At 44.7% G+C, this 13,876-nt stretch overlaps 1 protein-coding gene across 1 annotated transcript in view; it reads right to left on the bottom strand.

Moving 5' to 3' along the window:
• Positions 1 to 13,676, bottom strand: part of hs6st1a (heparan sulfate 6-O-sulfotransferase 1a) — a 60,505-nt gene extending 46,829 nt beyond the window's left edge. Inside the window, exon 1 of the mRNA XM_086274303.1 lies at positions 12,853 to 13,676. Within this exon, the coding sequence (XP_086130429.1) occupies positions 12,853 to 13,352 (500 nt within the window). The 5' untranslated portion in view covers positions 13,353 to 13,676. The remainder of the gene's footprint in view (positions 1 to 12,852) is intronic.
• Positions 13,677 to 13,876: the final 200 nt, after the last annotated feature.

The following is a 13,876-nucleotide window of genomic DNA, read 5'->3' as shown; positions in this document are numbered from 1 at the left end:
AGAGAGAAAACGGAGATTGACAGAAAACGATGGAAGGAAATGTGCACGAGGCATCTGCACACACCCAACAGGATGGAAAACAAGTGTGAGACAGTTTGTTTAAGTGCTGACAGGGACTCTGTATGGGTGTGTGGATGTGTGGGAGCATGTCCCTTTTTTTGCTTTTGTGACTCCCAAGGTCTCCCGCGGTCAAGAGCGGATCCCCTTTCTCTCTCGTGCCCTCTTTTCATACACTTATCCCCCGCCCCCCCAAAGCACACTCTTTTTTTTTTCTTTTTTATACACTCATTCCTCGTCCCCTCCCTCTCTTTTAGCGCAGCGCTGAATGGCCCTCTCTTTCTGATGAGTGACTGATGAATGAAGTAGCTCTTTGAAGTCAAGAGTCACAGCAAGGCCGGTCAAGCGTGAAGAGATGCCGGACAAAAGATGGCAGAGAGCGAGGGGAGAACGGGAAGGAAGGGAGGAAAAGAGAGGGAGGGGGGGGGGGGGGGGAAGGCACATGTGGGGGGGGAACAGTGAACATCATAAAGTCTGTAAGGGACGGAGGGAGCATGTGTGTGGCAGAGAGAGCACGGTCTGCATTTTTGCATGAGTGCCTCGGACTATTTGCATTGTGATGCTCAAAAGGCCAGCATCACGCAAATGGGAAATAGTCCAAGTTGTGATGAAGTGACATCTTTCTGGACTCCAGGGAGTTTCATGCACCTTTAATACCTCTACTCTCTTTCATCTATTGCTATAGACACTCAGAAGCAGAGAAAACGGCTACTGCCTAGGTCTTTTTTCCTGTGTTTTTTTTTCTTCTTCAAATACTGTTAATGGTACTTCTCTTTATTTTGTTTCGGTGGTTTAAGTGTTGCATTACAGTTAGTATCTTGCCTTCTGCAAATTAATAGCCTTTTAGTCCTATAACCGGTATTTGTCTTTGTTTATGCGTAGTGTTTCTGAGTATCAGCTGCTTAATTTGAATCTTTTTTTTTCCAAAACCCTCTGCCTCGCCACCTCTTTCAGTCAACACTGTGTTTAAATTACTTTCCTAGCAGGGAAAAAGGAAAAAAAGCTTAAATAAAAGAGAACAATCTCACTTGTTTTACTCATTTTCTGGGAACACCTTGCTTCACAATGACACACTCACCTCTGAAAGCTTCTCTGTGCTTAAAGGCTCATTGGTGGTGGGGTAACGTTTGTTCAAAGCTTTGGAGCTAACACCTCAAATTACCTGGCTTTCCACTAGAGGAGAATATGAAATTCATAGACGGCAGCGGAGTGACAAGAAGTCATTGGGAAAGCGGTTTGATAGTTATTACTTTGGCTTCATTTGTCGAGTAATTACAGACTGGGATGTGCAGCCAAGTCCAATTTTCAGAACAAGCGAAAAACACAAAAACAAAGACTGAACGATTTCAATACTGTTTGCCTTAAAGAGGCAGGATAAGTCTTGTCTCTCATAAACATCTAATTTACATACTCAGCTCTAATTGGGCTGTTATGTTCTACTTTCCGGGACATGACAAAGCCCTCTTAAGCACCGCTAAGTGATGCGTTTTCATGCGTTTGAACTCGTCAAAGCTCCTTTTTTGGTCATCTGTTCGGTTGTCTAATAAAATATTTTTTTAGGAGGTAGCAGGACTACCTTGGAGATAATTACAGCATACCAAAATTTCCGGGGTTTAGGCCGAGACTGGAGTGGAATGCTCGAAAGCGTATTAGCAGTGGATGCCATTGACTAAGTATGAAAATAAACTTTGAAACAGATGTTCAGGCTTAGTTGGGGAGTTATCTAAAAATATCCGCAACGGGCAGCACCAGGGTGCAGTGGTTAGCACGGCTGCCTCACAGGAAGGAGGTTCTGGGAATCCACACTGGTCGGCTGAGTCCTTTCTTTATGGAGTTCACATGTTCTCCCTGTGCTCGAGTGGGTTCTCTCTGGGTATACTGGCTTCCTCCCACAGTCCAAACATGTGCATGGGGTTAGGTTAATTGGGATTTCTAAATTGGCCATAGGAGTGAATGTCATTTTCAACAGTTGTCTGTTTCTCTGTTATCCCTGCCATAGACTGGTGACCTGTTTAGGATGTACTGGCCTATCCTCTCCCCACGACCCTGATTTTATAACTGGTAGAAGATGGAAGGATGCAATGTTCAAGTGGTTGGTTATGGTATTAGCCTTGCCTCTCCATGTGTATCTACTCTAATAAATACAGCAGTTTTAAATATAAGACACTAGACTGTCTGCTGAAAACAGTGCAGCCTCAGTGGGACTGGATTTTCTCTGCCTATTAAAGCCTAAGTAACCAATCTATGTGGTTGTTAGGACAACTCCAGGGGAAAATCTGAAATATTGATACACTTTGTATCCTTTTCAAGTACTAGTCTAAAAAAATGTCACAACACTCTACTATGCATCTGTAGGAGCTCCTGAAGTAATTTAGTATTTTTTTGCATTTATTTGACAGGCTAACAAAAAGTATAAAACTAGAAGCTGATGGAAGTTTAGTATCTTACTTAAAGACTGTAACAACACAAAGCTGTCGGAAGAAATATTACATATCATGGGGGATCAAACCAGTGATCTCACTGTTACAAGACTTCGTCCTAAACTTCTAGTATAAGGTATCAAAGGAGATATTTTAAGGAATTGACGGGCTTAGCAGACATGAAAGACCCACTCCCTAGAATTCCCTTTGTAACTTGGCAATTACCCCAAGACCACCTGATTTTTCTGTCTGTGCACATGAGGGAAAAAAGGCACAGACAGAGGGTGGGGGGAAAAAAGAAACCCGTCGTACAGTTCCCCAGGGTGAGAGAGGGAGAGAACATTATACTCCTCCTGTGTTTATCTCAATCTCACATCAGATCAGATCACTGGCGGATAAAGGCGCATCCTGACACATCACTTCCTCTCTCTGGAGGAAGCTGACACGCGCTGGGGACTCGGAATGACAGCGGTGGTGGCGCGCAGGATGAAGAAGTTTTTTTTGACAGAGCGAAAGAGAGAAGGGGAAAACAAAGGTGAACCTGACATACTTGCAGCCCAGATCCACAGAGCCAAGTGAGATGAAGAAGAGGAGGAGAAGGAAGAGCGGCAAGAGACAAAGAGGTGAAGAGGCACTAAGAATAGTATAACTGGATTAGCTTTAACGCTGACCTTTATTTGGCAGAGTGACACTCTCTCACTCGTCTCTTTAGTGCAGTTACAGGAGAGGCCTGCCCTACATTTAAAGCTCAGATCAACAAGAGTCGGTGCTGATTTTCAAACAAGGAGACGTATGGATTTAACTCTTAACTCAACCAGGCCTCTCGCATAATCTGTGTGCGTTTGTGTGCAAGAAACATCTTTTAGTAGCTGCCACCTGACAGCTCCTCATGCAACTGTTTGTGGTACAAGTAATCAGCTGCGGTTCGCCTTTAATTCTGCTCAGCACAAAATAAAAATCTAAATCTCTCCGAGCAGCCCGATGAAGTTTTTATTATTTATGCCCAGCTACAGATGGTGCACAGAGGGCTGAAATGAAACCAGAAGTTCGGGGGCTTGTTTCCAGAGTTAAGACAAAAACACTCAATGTCACCAGTGGCATTTGTAACATAGAACTAATCCGACAGAAGAATCCAAGGGCGAGTCAGGAGATGCCAGTTTGGATGAGAGGCGGCAGCGAGTTATGGAAACAATGGAACAGAGGCGAGCGCAGATGTGACGTCACAACTATCGCTCTGTTCATACTGGAGAAAAGAAAGCAGCGAGTGACTTTTTGTTGTTCGGTTTGTCCTTGTTAATATTTAAAGTGACCACCGTCGAGCTTTTTCGCCTTTTAAAGCCTTTAGAAAATGTAGATATTATTATGCAACGTCAATCTTATTCATGTAAATGCAGTGATTTTGGAGACATCCCTGGGAGGGCCTCAGAAACAAGAAACTGCATCATCTGAAGCTGACATTGTGCAGAAATAATGGTAAGGTGCACCTAAATGTTCACAAACACACCTTGGCTTTTAGGAATTGTAACAAATCACAGCTCAAAGCTCATTATTTGTATTAGAAGATAATCAGAAATATGCATTTTCAGTGACGCTTGGCAGCAATGTAAGCAACACATTTCATCTGTGGTTTACCAGGCAAACATGCAGTCACGGGCAGGCTCACAAATCAAATTAATGTACAGTGCTGTGAACACAGATCCCACAGGACACACATTCACACGGCACACACACATGCACCAATGAAGTTAGAGGACATGCACTCGCACACAGACACACACTGCACTTTCAAAACAACCAAAACAAAACAAGGAGCAACTCTGGTGATCTACAGCTCTGCCCTAAAGCAAAGTACACAAACCAAGTGTAGCAGAACGAGGAATTTCATTTTTCCCCCACTCTGGCGGGACCCTCACATGCAAACACATATGAACACACACACACACACACACACACACACACACACACACACACACACACACACACACACACACACACACACACACAGAGACAAAAGAGGTCCTGGGATGGCATGACGGGCAGAAAAACTGAGAAGGCTGATGGGTAATGATGGGAAGAGGCGTCAAATAGTAGCAGGCAAAACTGTTTTTTTGGGGGATCGGTAAAAGTTAGCTCAGTGTGTGTGTGTGCATGGGCGTGTGTGAGCAGAGACGGTCACAGTCAGCTGAAACTCCTCCCCCTAACTCAAAGAGGCAGTGCAGGATTTGCATTTTTCCCACAATTCAATTAACACGCTTGTCAGCCTCGCCTCTCCGTTCACATGCCTCCTTTGGCCATCTCTCGCTCGCACACACGCAAGCACGCACCCACAGACACACATCAGCTTCGTGAATAGATTATTCATAAATCCTAGCATGCAGAAAACGGTCGCATTTATTTGTTTGTTAACAAATAAAGGAGAGGGAATGCACACTGAGAGATGAGGAGCAGCTCCGGGTTCACATCCTGTCTGGACTTGTCATATTGAGGGACGTGAAAAGACAGTGCCGTTAATGGATGCAGAGAGAGGCTTCCCCTAGGGATGTCTCCTTCCCTCTCTCTCTCTCTCTGTCCTTCTCCATCTCTGAGGAAGGAAAGAAGATGTGAGGGAGGGCAAAAGATGAGAAGTGCGATCAAAGAATAGGGAATCATTGGGTGTTAAAAGAAAGACAAGAAACTCAGTGTTGATATGTAGCGAGAGACCAGACAATGGAGACAAGGCCAAACCTCATTTAGGAACCAGAAATAAGCCACAGATGCGCTGACTTTGCCGCGGGGCTGGCTAATGACTCCAGCGAGCCTCTTGTCTGATTAATAGACTGTAATCCCATTCTCATGGATAGCATACCATAGCATTCCGCAGCACCACTCATTAACCACTATAGAAATGCTCACTAATCAGCCAGTCGCTTTTAGCTAGCAAAACTAATGCTAGGCTAGGATAATCAATAGGCGGTAATCCTGTTGGCGGAGCTGCTGCAGCGTAACACCCCTTATTAACAGCCATAGAAATGTCTGCTAATCATTCACCGCACGGTTATTTGTCCACAGGGCCGCAGAATCACTTCGGTGGCGGTGGCGAGGGTTGACATTTGACAGTCGGCAACAGAGGGTGGAAGAAAAGGAGTGACACACAGAGTGGTAGGGGCTGTGTAATGATTAAGAAACACATCACTCCTGCTTTTCTGTCCCGCGCTCATGCTCTCTCTGTCTGCGTGTCTGTCGTCCGTCTTCAGCATACATCCATACTGGTCTGGTAAGACTCTGCTCTATGTTACTGTCATTCAAGTTCAATCAATCAATGACAAAAAAAACCCAACCTATCTAATCCATAGCACTCAATCAATAATGAAGTCTTGCAGGCAGGGTAATGATAACCTTTCACATACCATCAATGGAGACGATGTTTAGCAGTCCCTCTACTTCTCCTGCCCTTACAATCCACTGAGGTGAAACAGCTGCGGCCAATCAATTACGTGCAATGGCCTCAACTCGGCTTCACTGTACTGGTTTGATTTCTGTGCCGGTTCATGTTGACTTTAAGGTCGATTCTGTAATGCCCAACGTCAACAGTTTGGTTCTAATCAGACATTTGCATCCCTGATCAACCAAAGCCAACCTTTCGTTTGCTGCAAAACGCCTGCAGATGGTCTCCGTGACACAGAGTCAAACTAAAACCCTGCGTATGTGTGTAGTGATGAGGCCCAACAGAGGTATTGGCATATTCTATTGAGCTAAAGTCTCAGCTCTGAATCCTGAGGCTGTGTTATGCGTTGACGCAATGACCTGAGAATGAACCTGAGCTGAACTCCTGAAGTCAACGCGAAGCAGCAGTGAAGCACAGACCTGTCAATTCTACGTTACCAAAGGAGAAAACAGATACAGAATCCATCTCAACTTTTTCTAACAGTAGAGAAATAACCATTTTATTTGAGGACATCTTGAAACAGCATTCAACTAAACAGACTACAAAGAATCAAAACCTTTACTTAACTTTTAAAAATCCCCAAAACAAAACTATTTGCTGTATGATAACAAATGATTATCATTTTTCCCAATTCAAGATAAAGCTAAATGACGAACTAGTAGTGCAGTGTTTACCGATCCACCTGACATTATCCACTGTCCTGTCAAAGTCTCAAATAGGCTGTGAGCAACGAGTTGATATTTGAAGCTTTTGGCACGTCTGTGGTGGCTTCATTATTCGAATCCACACTAAAGCATTTTAAGCTTTAAAAAGAAAACTTTAAATAAAACAGGTTGAGCAGCAAGAACTTTGGATTATCGGCCTGGTGGCAGCTTGTACAGATATACAACCTATAAAGCTTCTTTCGGTATGGTCCTGCAAACGTGCATAGAGAGTGGTCTTCGCCCAGTCCTCTAAAATTCTAACTGTGCATTTCTGGAAGTTGATGATGCATCGGTCTGCCGAAAGATGGACTGCAAACGTGCTATCCCTGCTGAACCACAAATTCTGCTTTATTCCTAAGGGGTCGCCGTAGTGGATGGATCTGCATATTTAATTTGGCATGGATTTTTACACTGGATGCCCTTCCTGTCGCCTCCTACAGCAAGTGTTTGATATTTTACTTAATTACCAAACAGGTCATAACAACTGTCATTGATCAATTGTGTGTCCTTTGAAAACTCCATTAATCTACTAATGTTCCCACGACTAAATGTAAACATCCATCCAGACACTTATCACTGCATGTCCACTGTACAAACATGATATTCATCAGGTAAAGTAAAGCAGCTACTGGTATTATTCATGAGAGATAAACCCAATCAGAGCCTGGTTTCTAGGAAGATAAGCAGGCTTGCCTGAGAAGAAAAGGGGATTTGAGTTCATGAACGGAATAACTGGCTGGACTGATCTGGGAATGTTTGTCGGGAATACTATAACCGCAGCCACAGGATGAACGGACGTAACCGGCTTTGGTGTTCCTAGCCGGCAGCGCTTAAAACCAGCTAATCTGATTGGATTAACACTGACCTGCCTGACTACACATGAGCGCGTGCATGTGCTCGCATAGACAAACACACACACGCACATATGATATGCCAATCAGCCGTGGCTGCCTCTGCAAAGTTAATCTGGATGCTGGGTTGCACTGGCATCATGCTGGGCTACCACATGCATACGCATCCGCTCTCACGCCACACACACGCACGCACGCGCACGCACGCACACACACAGCCATCTTAGGGTGCAGTTATTTGTGCTGTGAATCTGAAACAGACCTATTGAAAGAAGAGTAATGCCCAGTGCTTGACAACCGTGCTAATTGACTAGCCCCCTCCCCAGCAATGAAACTAAACGTTTTCACCCCTCCATCCTTTATCTTTCCAATCATTCCCTGACAGCTCTCCTCTTGTCCCACACTCATTCCATCCTCTTCCTCATATTGCTCTTCATCGCCGCCATCTCTTCTTCTGTTCCCCCCCTGCCATCGTCCCCTCCCCTCCCTCATACATGTAATCATTCATTAGAACCAAGGCAGTTGTCCATTAGGCAAAGCAGCCATTTTGGAAATTGCAGCAAATCTTCCATGAAAAGACATTTCCTCTAATGCAGTAGTCACGCTCGGGGGGAGAGCGAGAGAACGATGGCAAAGGAAGGAAAGAGAGACAACGGGCCCGAGATGGATGGAAAAGTGAAAGAGAGACAGCAAGAGAGCCCCCAGCCATAAAGCCACCAAGCAGAAAGCAAGCCTGCTGTTTGATTAGAGTGACACCGTCATGTGGACGGAAGGAGGGAGGAAAGGATGGAAGGAGAGGGAGGGAGGGAAAGTGTTCTAGAGAAAAGCCAAGGGGGGCTGAAGAGGAGGTGGGGGAGAAAGAAACAGGGAGCGATTTGAAAGAGGACTGAGACTAAGGCAGTAAAATTAGCCCCATCACTTTGCTTACTAAGACACTCTTTGACATGCCAGGATTAAAAAAAAGAAAGAAAAACAGGCACACACAGTCATGAGACACACACACACACACACACACACACACACACACACACACACACACACTTCCAGAGGACAGATGGTTTCCCCCATTTGAAAGTGGTGCTTTAATTTGAGTAAAGTGATAGGAACCTCCTTAACCAATTAGAAGCGCCATATCTTAAGCATTGCATTTGACTGTTTGTTTCACACACTTATTAGTGGACGTGTGTGAGCGCGAGATAGTGTGTCCCATGGGATCAGTGGGGAACATTAAAACTGGTATAAGGAGTGGGAAGATGACAAATCCACTCTCAGTGGCGCTCTGCTAAGTAAGTGAGTTACTTTCTCCCACAATGCCACTGTTCATATCGATCTCATCTAATCACCAATCAAAGCCAGACCTGTCTCCCCCATTACCAACTATTCATCACGCCGCTGCTTGCTCCTTTTAATGCGCTTTGCTCTGAAGCTGCCACATTTATCTCCACACCAAACTATGTCCAATCAACTGTTTTATTTTCTTCAAAAAAAAAAAAAAAAAAAAATTAGGATTCACTGTATTTAAAAGAAAAAAAAAAGAAACCATACTTTATCTACTTTCTTCAGCGTTTTTAAAGCTGCTGTTACGCTCTCTTCAAGTGGAAATATTCAGAAGAAATGGTGCAACAGACTCATCTGTTCAATCAATAACTAATCCAGCCATAACAACTGGGCTTGGAAAGTGTTACAGCATCAATACAAAACAGCTCCCAAATCCACAAATGTTTTGGAAATCTCATAAGGGTAATTATGATGCTCTCTAGCTCTTATTAAAAGGGCAACATGCCCCCATATAAACATAATTAGAAACAGTTAATAAATTAGGCAACTGTCAAATATCGCAGAATTTTATTAATGGATGCACTTGTTTGGACAAAAACCATATTGATACTTCTTTCACAAAAGGCTTGAAAGTATTTTTTGGTTTTTTGCTGGTATGCTTAATCAGCAGAACGAAACAAGCAAAGACAAAGTTCTTTGATTTCATCATCACGTTAAAGAAGTTCCCAAAGTCAAGAGTCCTACAGCCTACTTAAAAACCTGAAAATCCCATGGAATCTGTGATTGTGATGCGTTTCCTTGAAATTTTTATTTAAAACAAACAAACAGAAACAGGCTCTTGGCTATAAATTGCTAATGCTACCAAGTCATATGCAAACTGCTGAGCCCAGTGAGTGACCCACCTGCCACTTTGACACAAACTTCAATACAAAAGCAGTAATGAGTACTACCACAGACTAACCAACCCATATTACCAGTTTTAATTAACGTTTGACATCAATACACAAATTTAAATAAATATGGAACTGTACATACTTGAGTAATCTCAAACTGATTTTCTATTAGTAATTTGCCCCACATGCAATACTTTTGTGGCCCACCAGGGGGCCCCGCCCGCAATTTGGGAATCACTGCATCAAAGCATAAATCAATTAAAATGGGATAAAATATAATCAAAAAATTAAAACAATGTAAGAATGAAACATTTCATTAATGATAATTACATATTATATGAGTCTTAATTTCACTCCAGCTCAGTGTGTGCATCTGCTCTGTTTTACTGTCATTTCTCTCCTCTGCTCTCTGTTTCACCATGTGACTGAGCGACGAGTAAAAGCTTTAAAACACTTTAGCTCCACTTAAACCCAACGACAACCCCAGCGTCCGAAAGTCAGCCCTAAAATCTCCTAGTCATCATTATTATTTCTTAATATGCATCCCACATGAAGCTAGTAGCAAGAGACAACGCTGCAAGAAGCTCTGCTGGTAGAGAAGCCAATCCTGACCACGACCCTGGTGGCTCTCCTGCTGATGTCATTACAGCTGCAACCCCACCGATAAGCTTCCTCAACCCTCCCATCCACTTCTGGAGACAGTTAACCTCGGGGAAACACTGCAAGGCTAACCCTGGTAGCCTGCTACACGGATGAAAAGGACTGGTGTGCTGCCAAAACACTGTGGGAGAAAGCTCATCGATTTTCATTAAGGGCGTGTGAACATAAAGACATAGACATGAAATAGATGTTTGGCTTACATTAAAACTCAGGAAATATCCATATCATATAGAGCACAGCATACCAAGCAAAGCCAAACTGAATGAGTTTGGGATGTATTCACATACCCTTACAGTAGTAGTAGTGGTAGCCATCTTTAGTGACTTGTCCACTATTAAATCTTAAATATGTTTGTTTGTCTGGACTTTATTCAGGTTTTCCTGCAGATATATATTTTCGTTGACAGCCAGGTGGTGTATTTATGTGCCTCAATCCAGCTGATGGAAATGGTCCTAATTCACATTTTATTTTTGCAGCATTTGAGACGTTTGTGTAAAATCCACTCGACAGCTGTATGAGCGCACAGCTGCGGAGAGAGGGATGCTGGATCTGTCAGCACAACAACTGCTCCTGCTACATAGGTCTGTTTTAAATAATCATTTTCCGTTTCACACAGACATAGATTCACTCAAACCCACTTCCTCAAACATAAACGCACTACGAATATACGCAGTTGATCGGAAAGCTGCGGGTTGGGGGGACACCGAGAAATGCCACACTGACACCTTTAAATTCACGCTTTAACTCGCCTTCGCACGACAATGCCCTCAAGATAAATGCTCCCAGCATTATAAGAGTGCCACAAGAGGACCGAACAATGAGGACAGAGGCCAGAAAAAGAGGCAACGAGGGAGAAAAAGGAACAAACAGAGCCGTGACAGAGAGAGAAACAGAGAGCGCTTCTTGTTTCTTTGCAGTTATTCACTTCTCTTCTTTGTGAAAGTTGCGCTGTACACAGCTTGGAGCGGCACAGTTTCCTTTAGGCCGTTTTTACCCTTGCAGTGCCTTGTTTTTCCTGCCCCGAGTGCTCAGACAGTCGATTACACCCGGGCCAAGCGATCGTCTGTCATCTGTGCTCTCACCCGTGCATATTTACTCTCATCTTCTCTGCCTTCTTGTCTCGTTCTTTTCCTGTGGCCTCTTCAGGTGCGCGCGGGCTCAGAAACTGTTCACAAAGTGATGAAAGGCAGTTTATCCTGCATCCACGGTGATATCTCAGCCCTCCATGCAGAATGGCTGAACACGTTATCACCTCTGCCCCAGGGAAACCACAGGAGTCAGGACAGACGCCAGTAGCAAATACCACTGCTAGTGTGTGTATGTGTATGTGTGTATGCGCGTCCCAGTGGTAATAATCACCCGGATTAGAGCGGAGCCAAACCCCCGCAGGGTCCCCCGATCTCCCTCCCCCTCTACCAGCCAAGCCCAGCCCAGCCTGCAGCACTGATCCCCCAGTCTGAGCAGCCATGGGAAGCAGAGCAGCCGGCCTGACATCTCCACCACGCCTGGCTGCCAGACAGACAAATTTCCACAATTTCTAATCCCTCTTTGTCCTATTGATCATCCATAGCCAAAATAAAATATTGAACAAGCTCAGACAACACAAAGACACATAACCCATTCAACAAGCGTACCCTTTAACCACAGGGGTGCAGTGAAATGGAAGTTGATACAGCCGTCAATATGTCTGGGTGAGGGATGCAATATGTGGGCAACAACAATGGGGAAGGCGTGGAGAAGAAATGGGTTATAACTTAATAAGATGCGCATTGTGTCTGGGTACCTCGCAGTCAAAGCGAGGGATTATTACTGAGCGGAAATGTTGCCTGGATGTATTACAGCCCTCCTGAAATAAATTCAGCCAAATCTCAGTGTACGATTCAGTGGGAGGGCACCCTGATATTGGCACCGATCAACAATTGTCAGAGATGCTGCTGAGCTCCTGTGGCATTTCGTGACAGTGTAGTGTTGAAATGTCAATCAACATTTGCCTCTCAGCATCTATTCTCGACCTACAGATAGATGACTTTATGAAAATTATATGGTAATGCTGTCCCATGCAGAGAACAACACATCCGTGAAGAAGCTGTGGGGATTTTCATGCGTTTGTTACATTCGTTTATGAGACTATAACACCTTTATATTACCCTCTGTTGTGCTTTATCTTCTCTGGGATCACAATAACAATCCTGCGATTAAAAAAGAAAAAAAAAAAAACCCTGCTCCAGGTGGACTTTTGATATTTTTATGAGGAGAGATGATCTTTAAACCAGTGACTATTATGCCTTTTAAAATGTCTCCAGGGGGATGAGGTAAAATATGTCATGAACAGAAAGAAGCTGCTAAGAACTGAAAGGCAGTTTGACTGAGTGACATAAGTTTATTTATCAACTGTAAGTTTTTACGAGCTTTCAGTGACCTTATTGTACCTCCAATGGAGAAGAGCTCTAAAGTTTCAGACAAACAAAATCCTCCGCAGTTTGGGGGATTAGAACCTAAACCACACTTTGTGTCTTTTCCATAGTCTACAGTAGCCTGACTACACCAAACACCTCCCAGTCTCACCTCAGGGATTTCTGCTTGTTCTCCTTCTTGTTGAGGACCCCTGGCACACAGTTGGTGAGCTCCGTCCAGTCTGCGTGTAAACCGCAGCTCCAGCCGGTGGAGAACCGAGAGAACAGCCAGGTCTCCTTGCGGTTCGGCCGGTAGCAGGTACACTTCTTCTGGCCCGGTCTGCAGTCGCAGGGGACCTCCAGACGGACATTCTGCACCAGGTGCCTACCGAAGGTAGTCCCCCCGGTCTTCTGGATGTGCAAAAACACGATCACGTCCTCCCCTTTAATTTGGAAATCAATCGTCCTCTCCAGGTCCCTAACGGGGAAGTAGTATTTCTTAACGTAGTGGGGGTCCGGAGTGGGGAAGATGTCCCCCTCGTCTTCTTCCGTGAAATAACCGTGCGGGGAGCCGAAATTGATCACCCCGGGGGCCACGTACTGATAGAGAATCAGCATAAAACACACGGATCCGACGACGATCAACAAGAATTTGCTGCTCCTCTCGACCATGATCCTTCCCAGTGCGGTCCCTACAGCACGCTACCATTTCCCAGTCAAGCCGGCAACGGGGAGCAGGGCGCTCGGCTTCTTCATTTTTGCTTTCCCCCCTCCGAGAAGGAATCGTTTTCGGGGCTCAACAGTGGCTAATTCCGCTTCGAGGCGACCGGCTCGTGGCTCATGGCTCACCGCGACCGTTCAACACCGTGAAAGACGCATCGTAACTCGCTCGGAGAGCCCCTCGGAGCCGACCCGCTCCAGTTTCACTTTACTTTGGTGTCCAGTCAACACAACAGGCTCACTGAATCACAGTGGAGCTATGTACCCAGGATGCAGCGCGAAACCTACCTTTCAACCTCTCTCACTCCCTCTCTCTTTCTCTGAAAATCTAGTGAAAGGAGAATCGCTTTAATTTGTTGGTTGACATGTAACGACCGCGGCATTTGCCAGCAGCCAATAGACAGCGAGATCGAGCGTTACAGTAACGAGCTGTAGTTAAATACTTTGTATTGGATTATTTTACAAACAGGGGGATT

The sequence above is a fragment of the Aulonocara sp. 'chitande type north' Nkhata Bay genome, linkage group LG19, assembly GCF_057382095.1.
Source record: "Aulonocara sp. 'chitande type north' Nkhata Bay isolate Kocher_YH1m ecotype deep benthic linkage group LG19, A_spYH_male_GT1.1, whole genome shotgun sequence".
Classification (NCBI taxonomy): Eukaryota; Metazoa; Chordata; class Actinopteri; order Cichliformes; family Cichlidae; genus Aulonocara; species Aulonocara sp. 'chitande type north' Nkhata Bay.
Note: the sequence above shows the minus strand (reverse complement) of the source record. Positions and strands in the feature narration are given on the sequence as shown.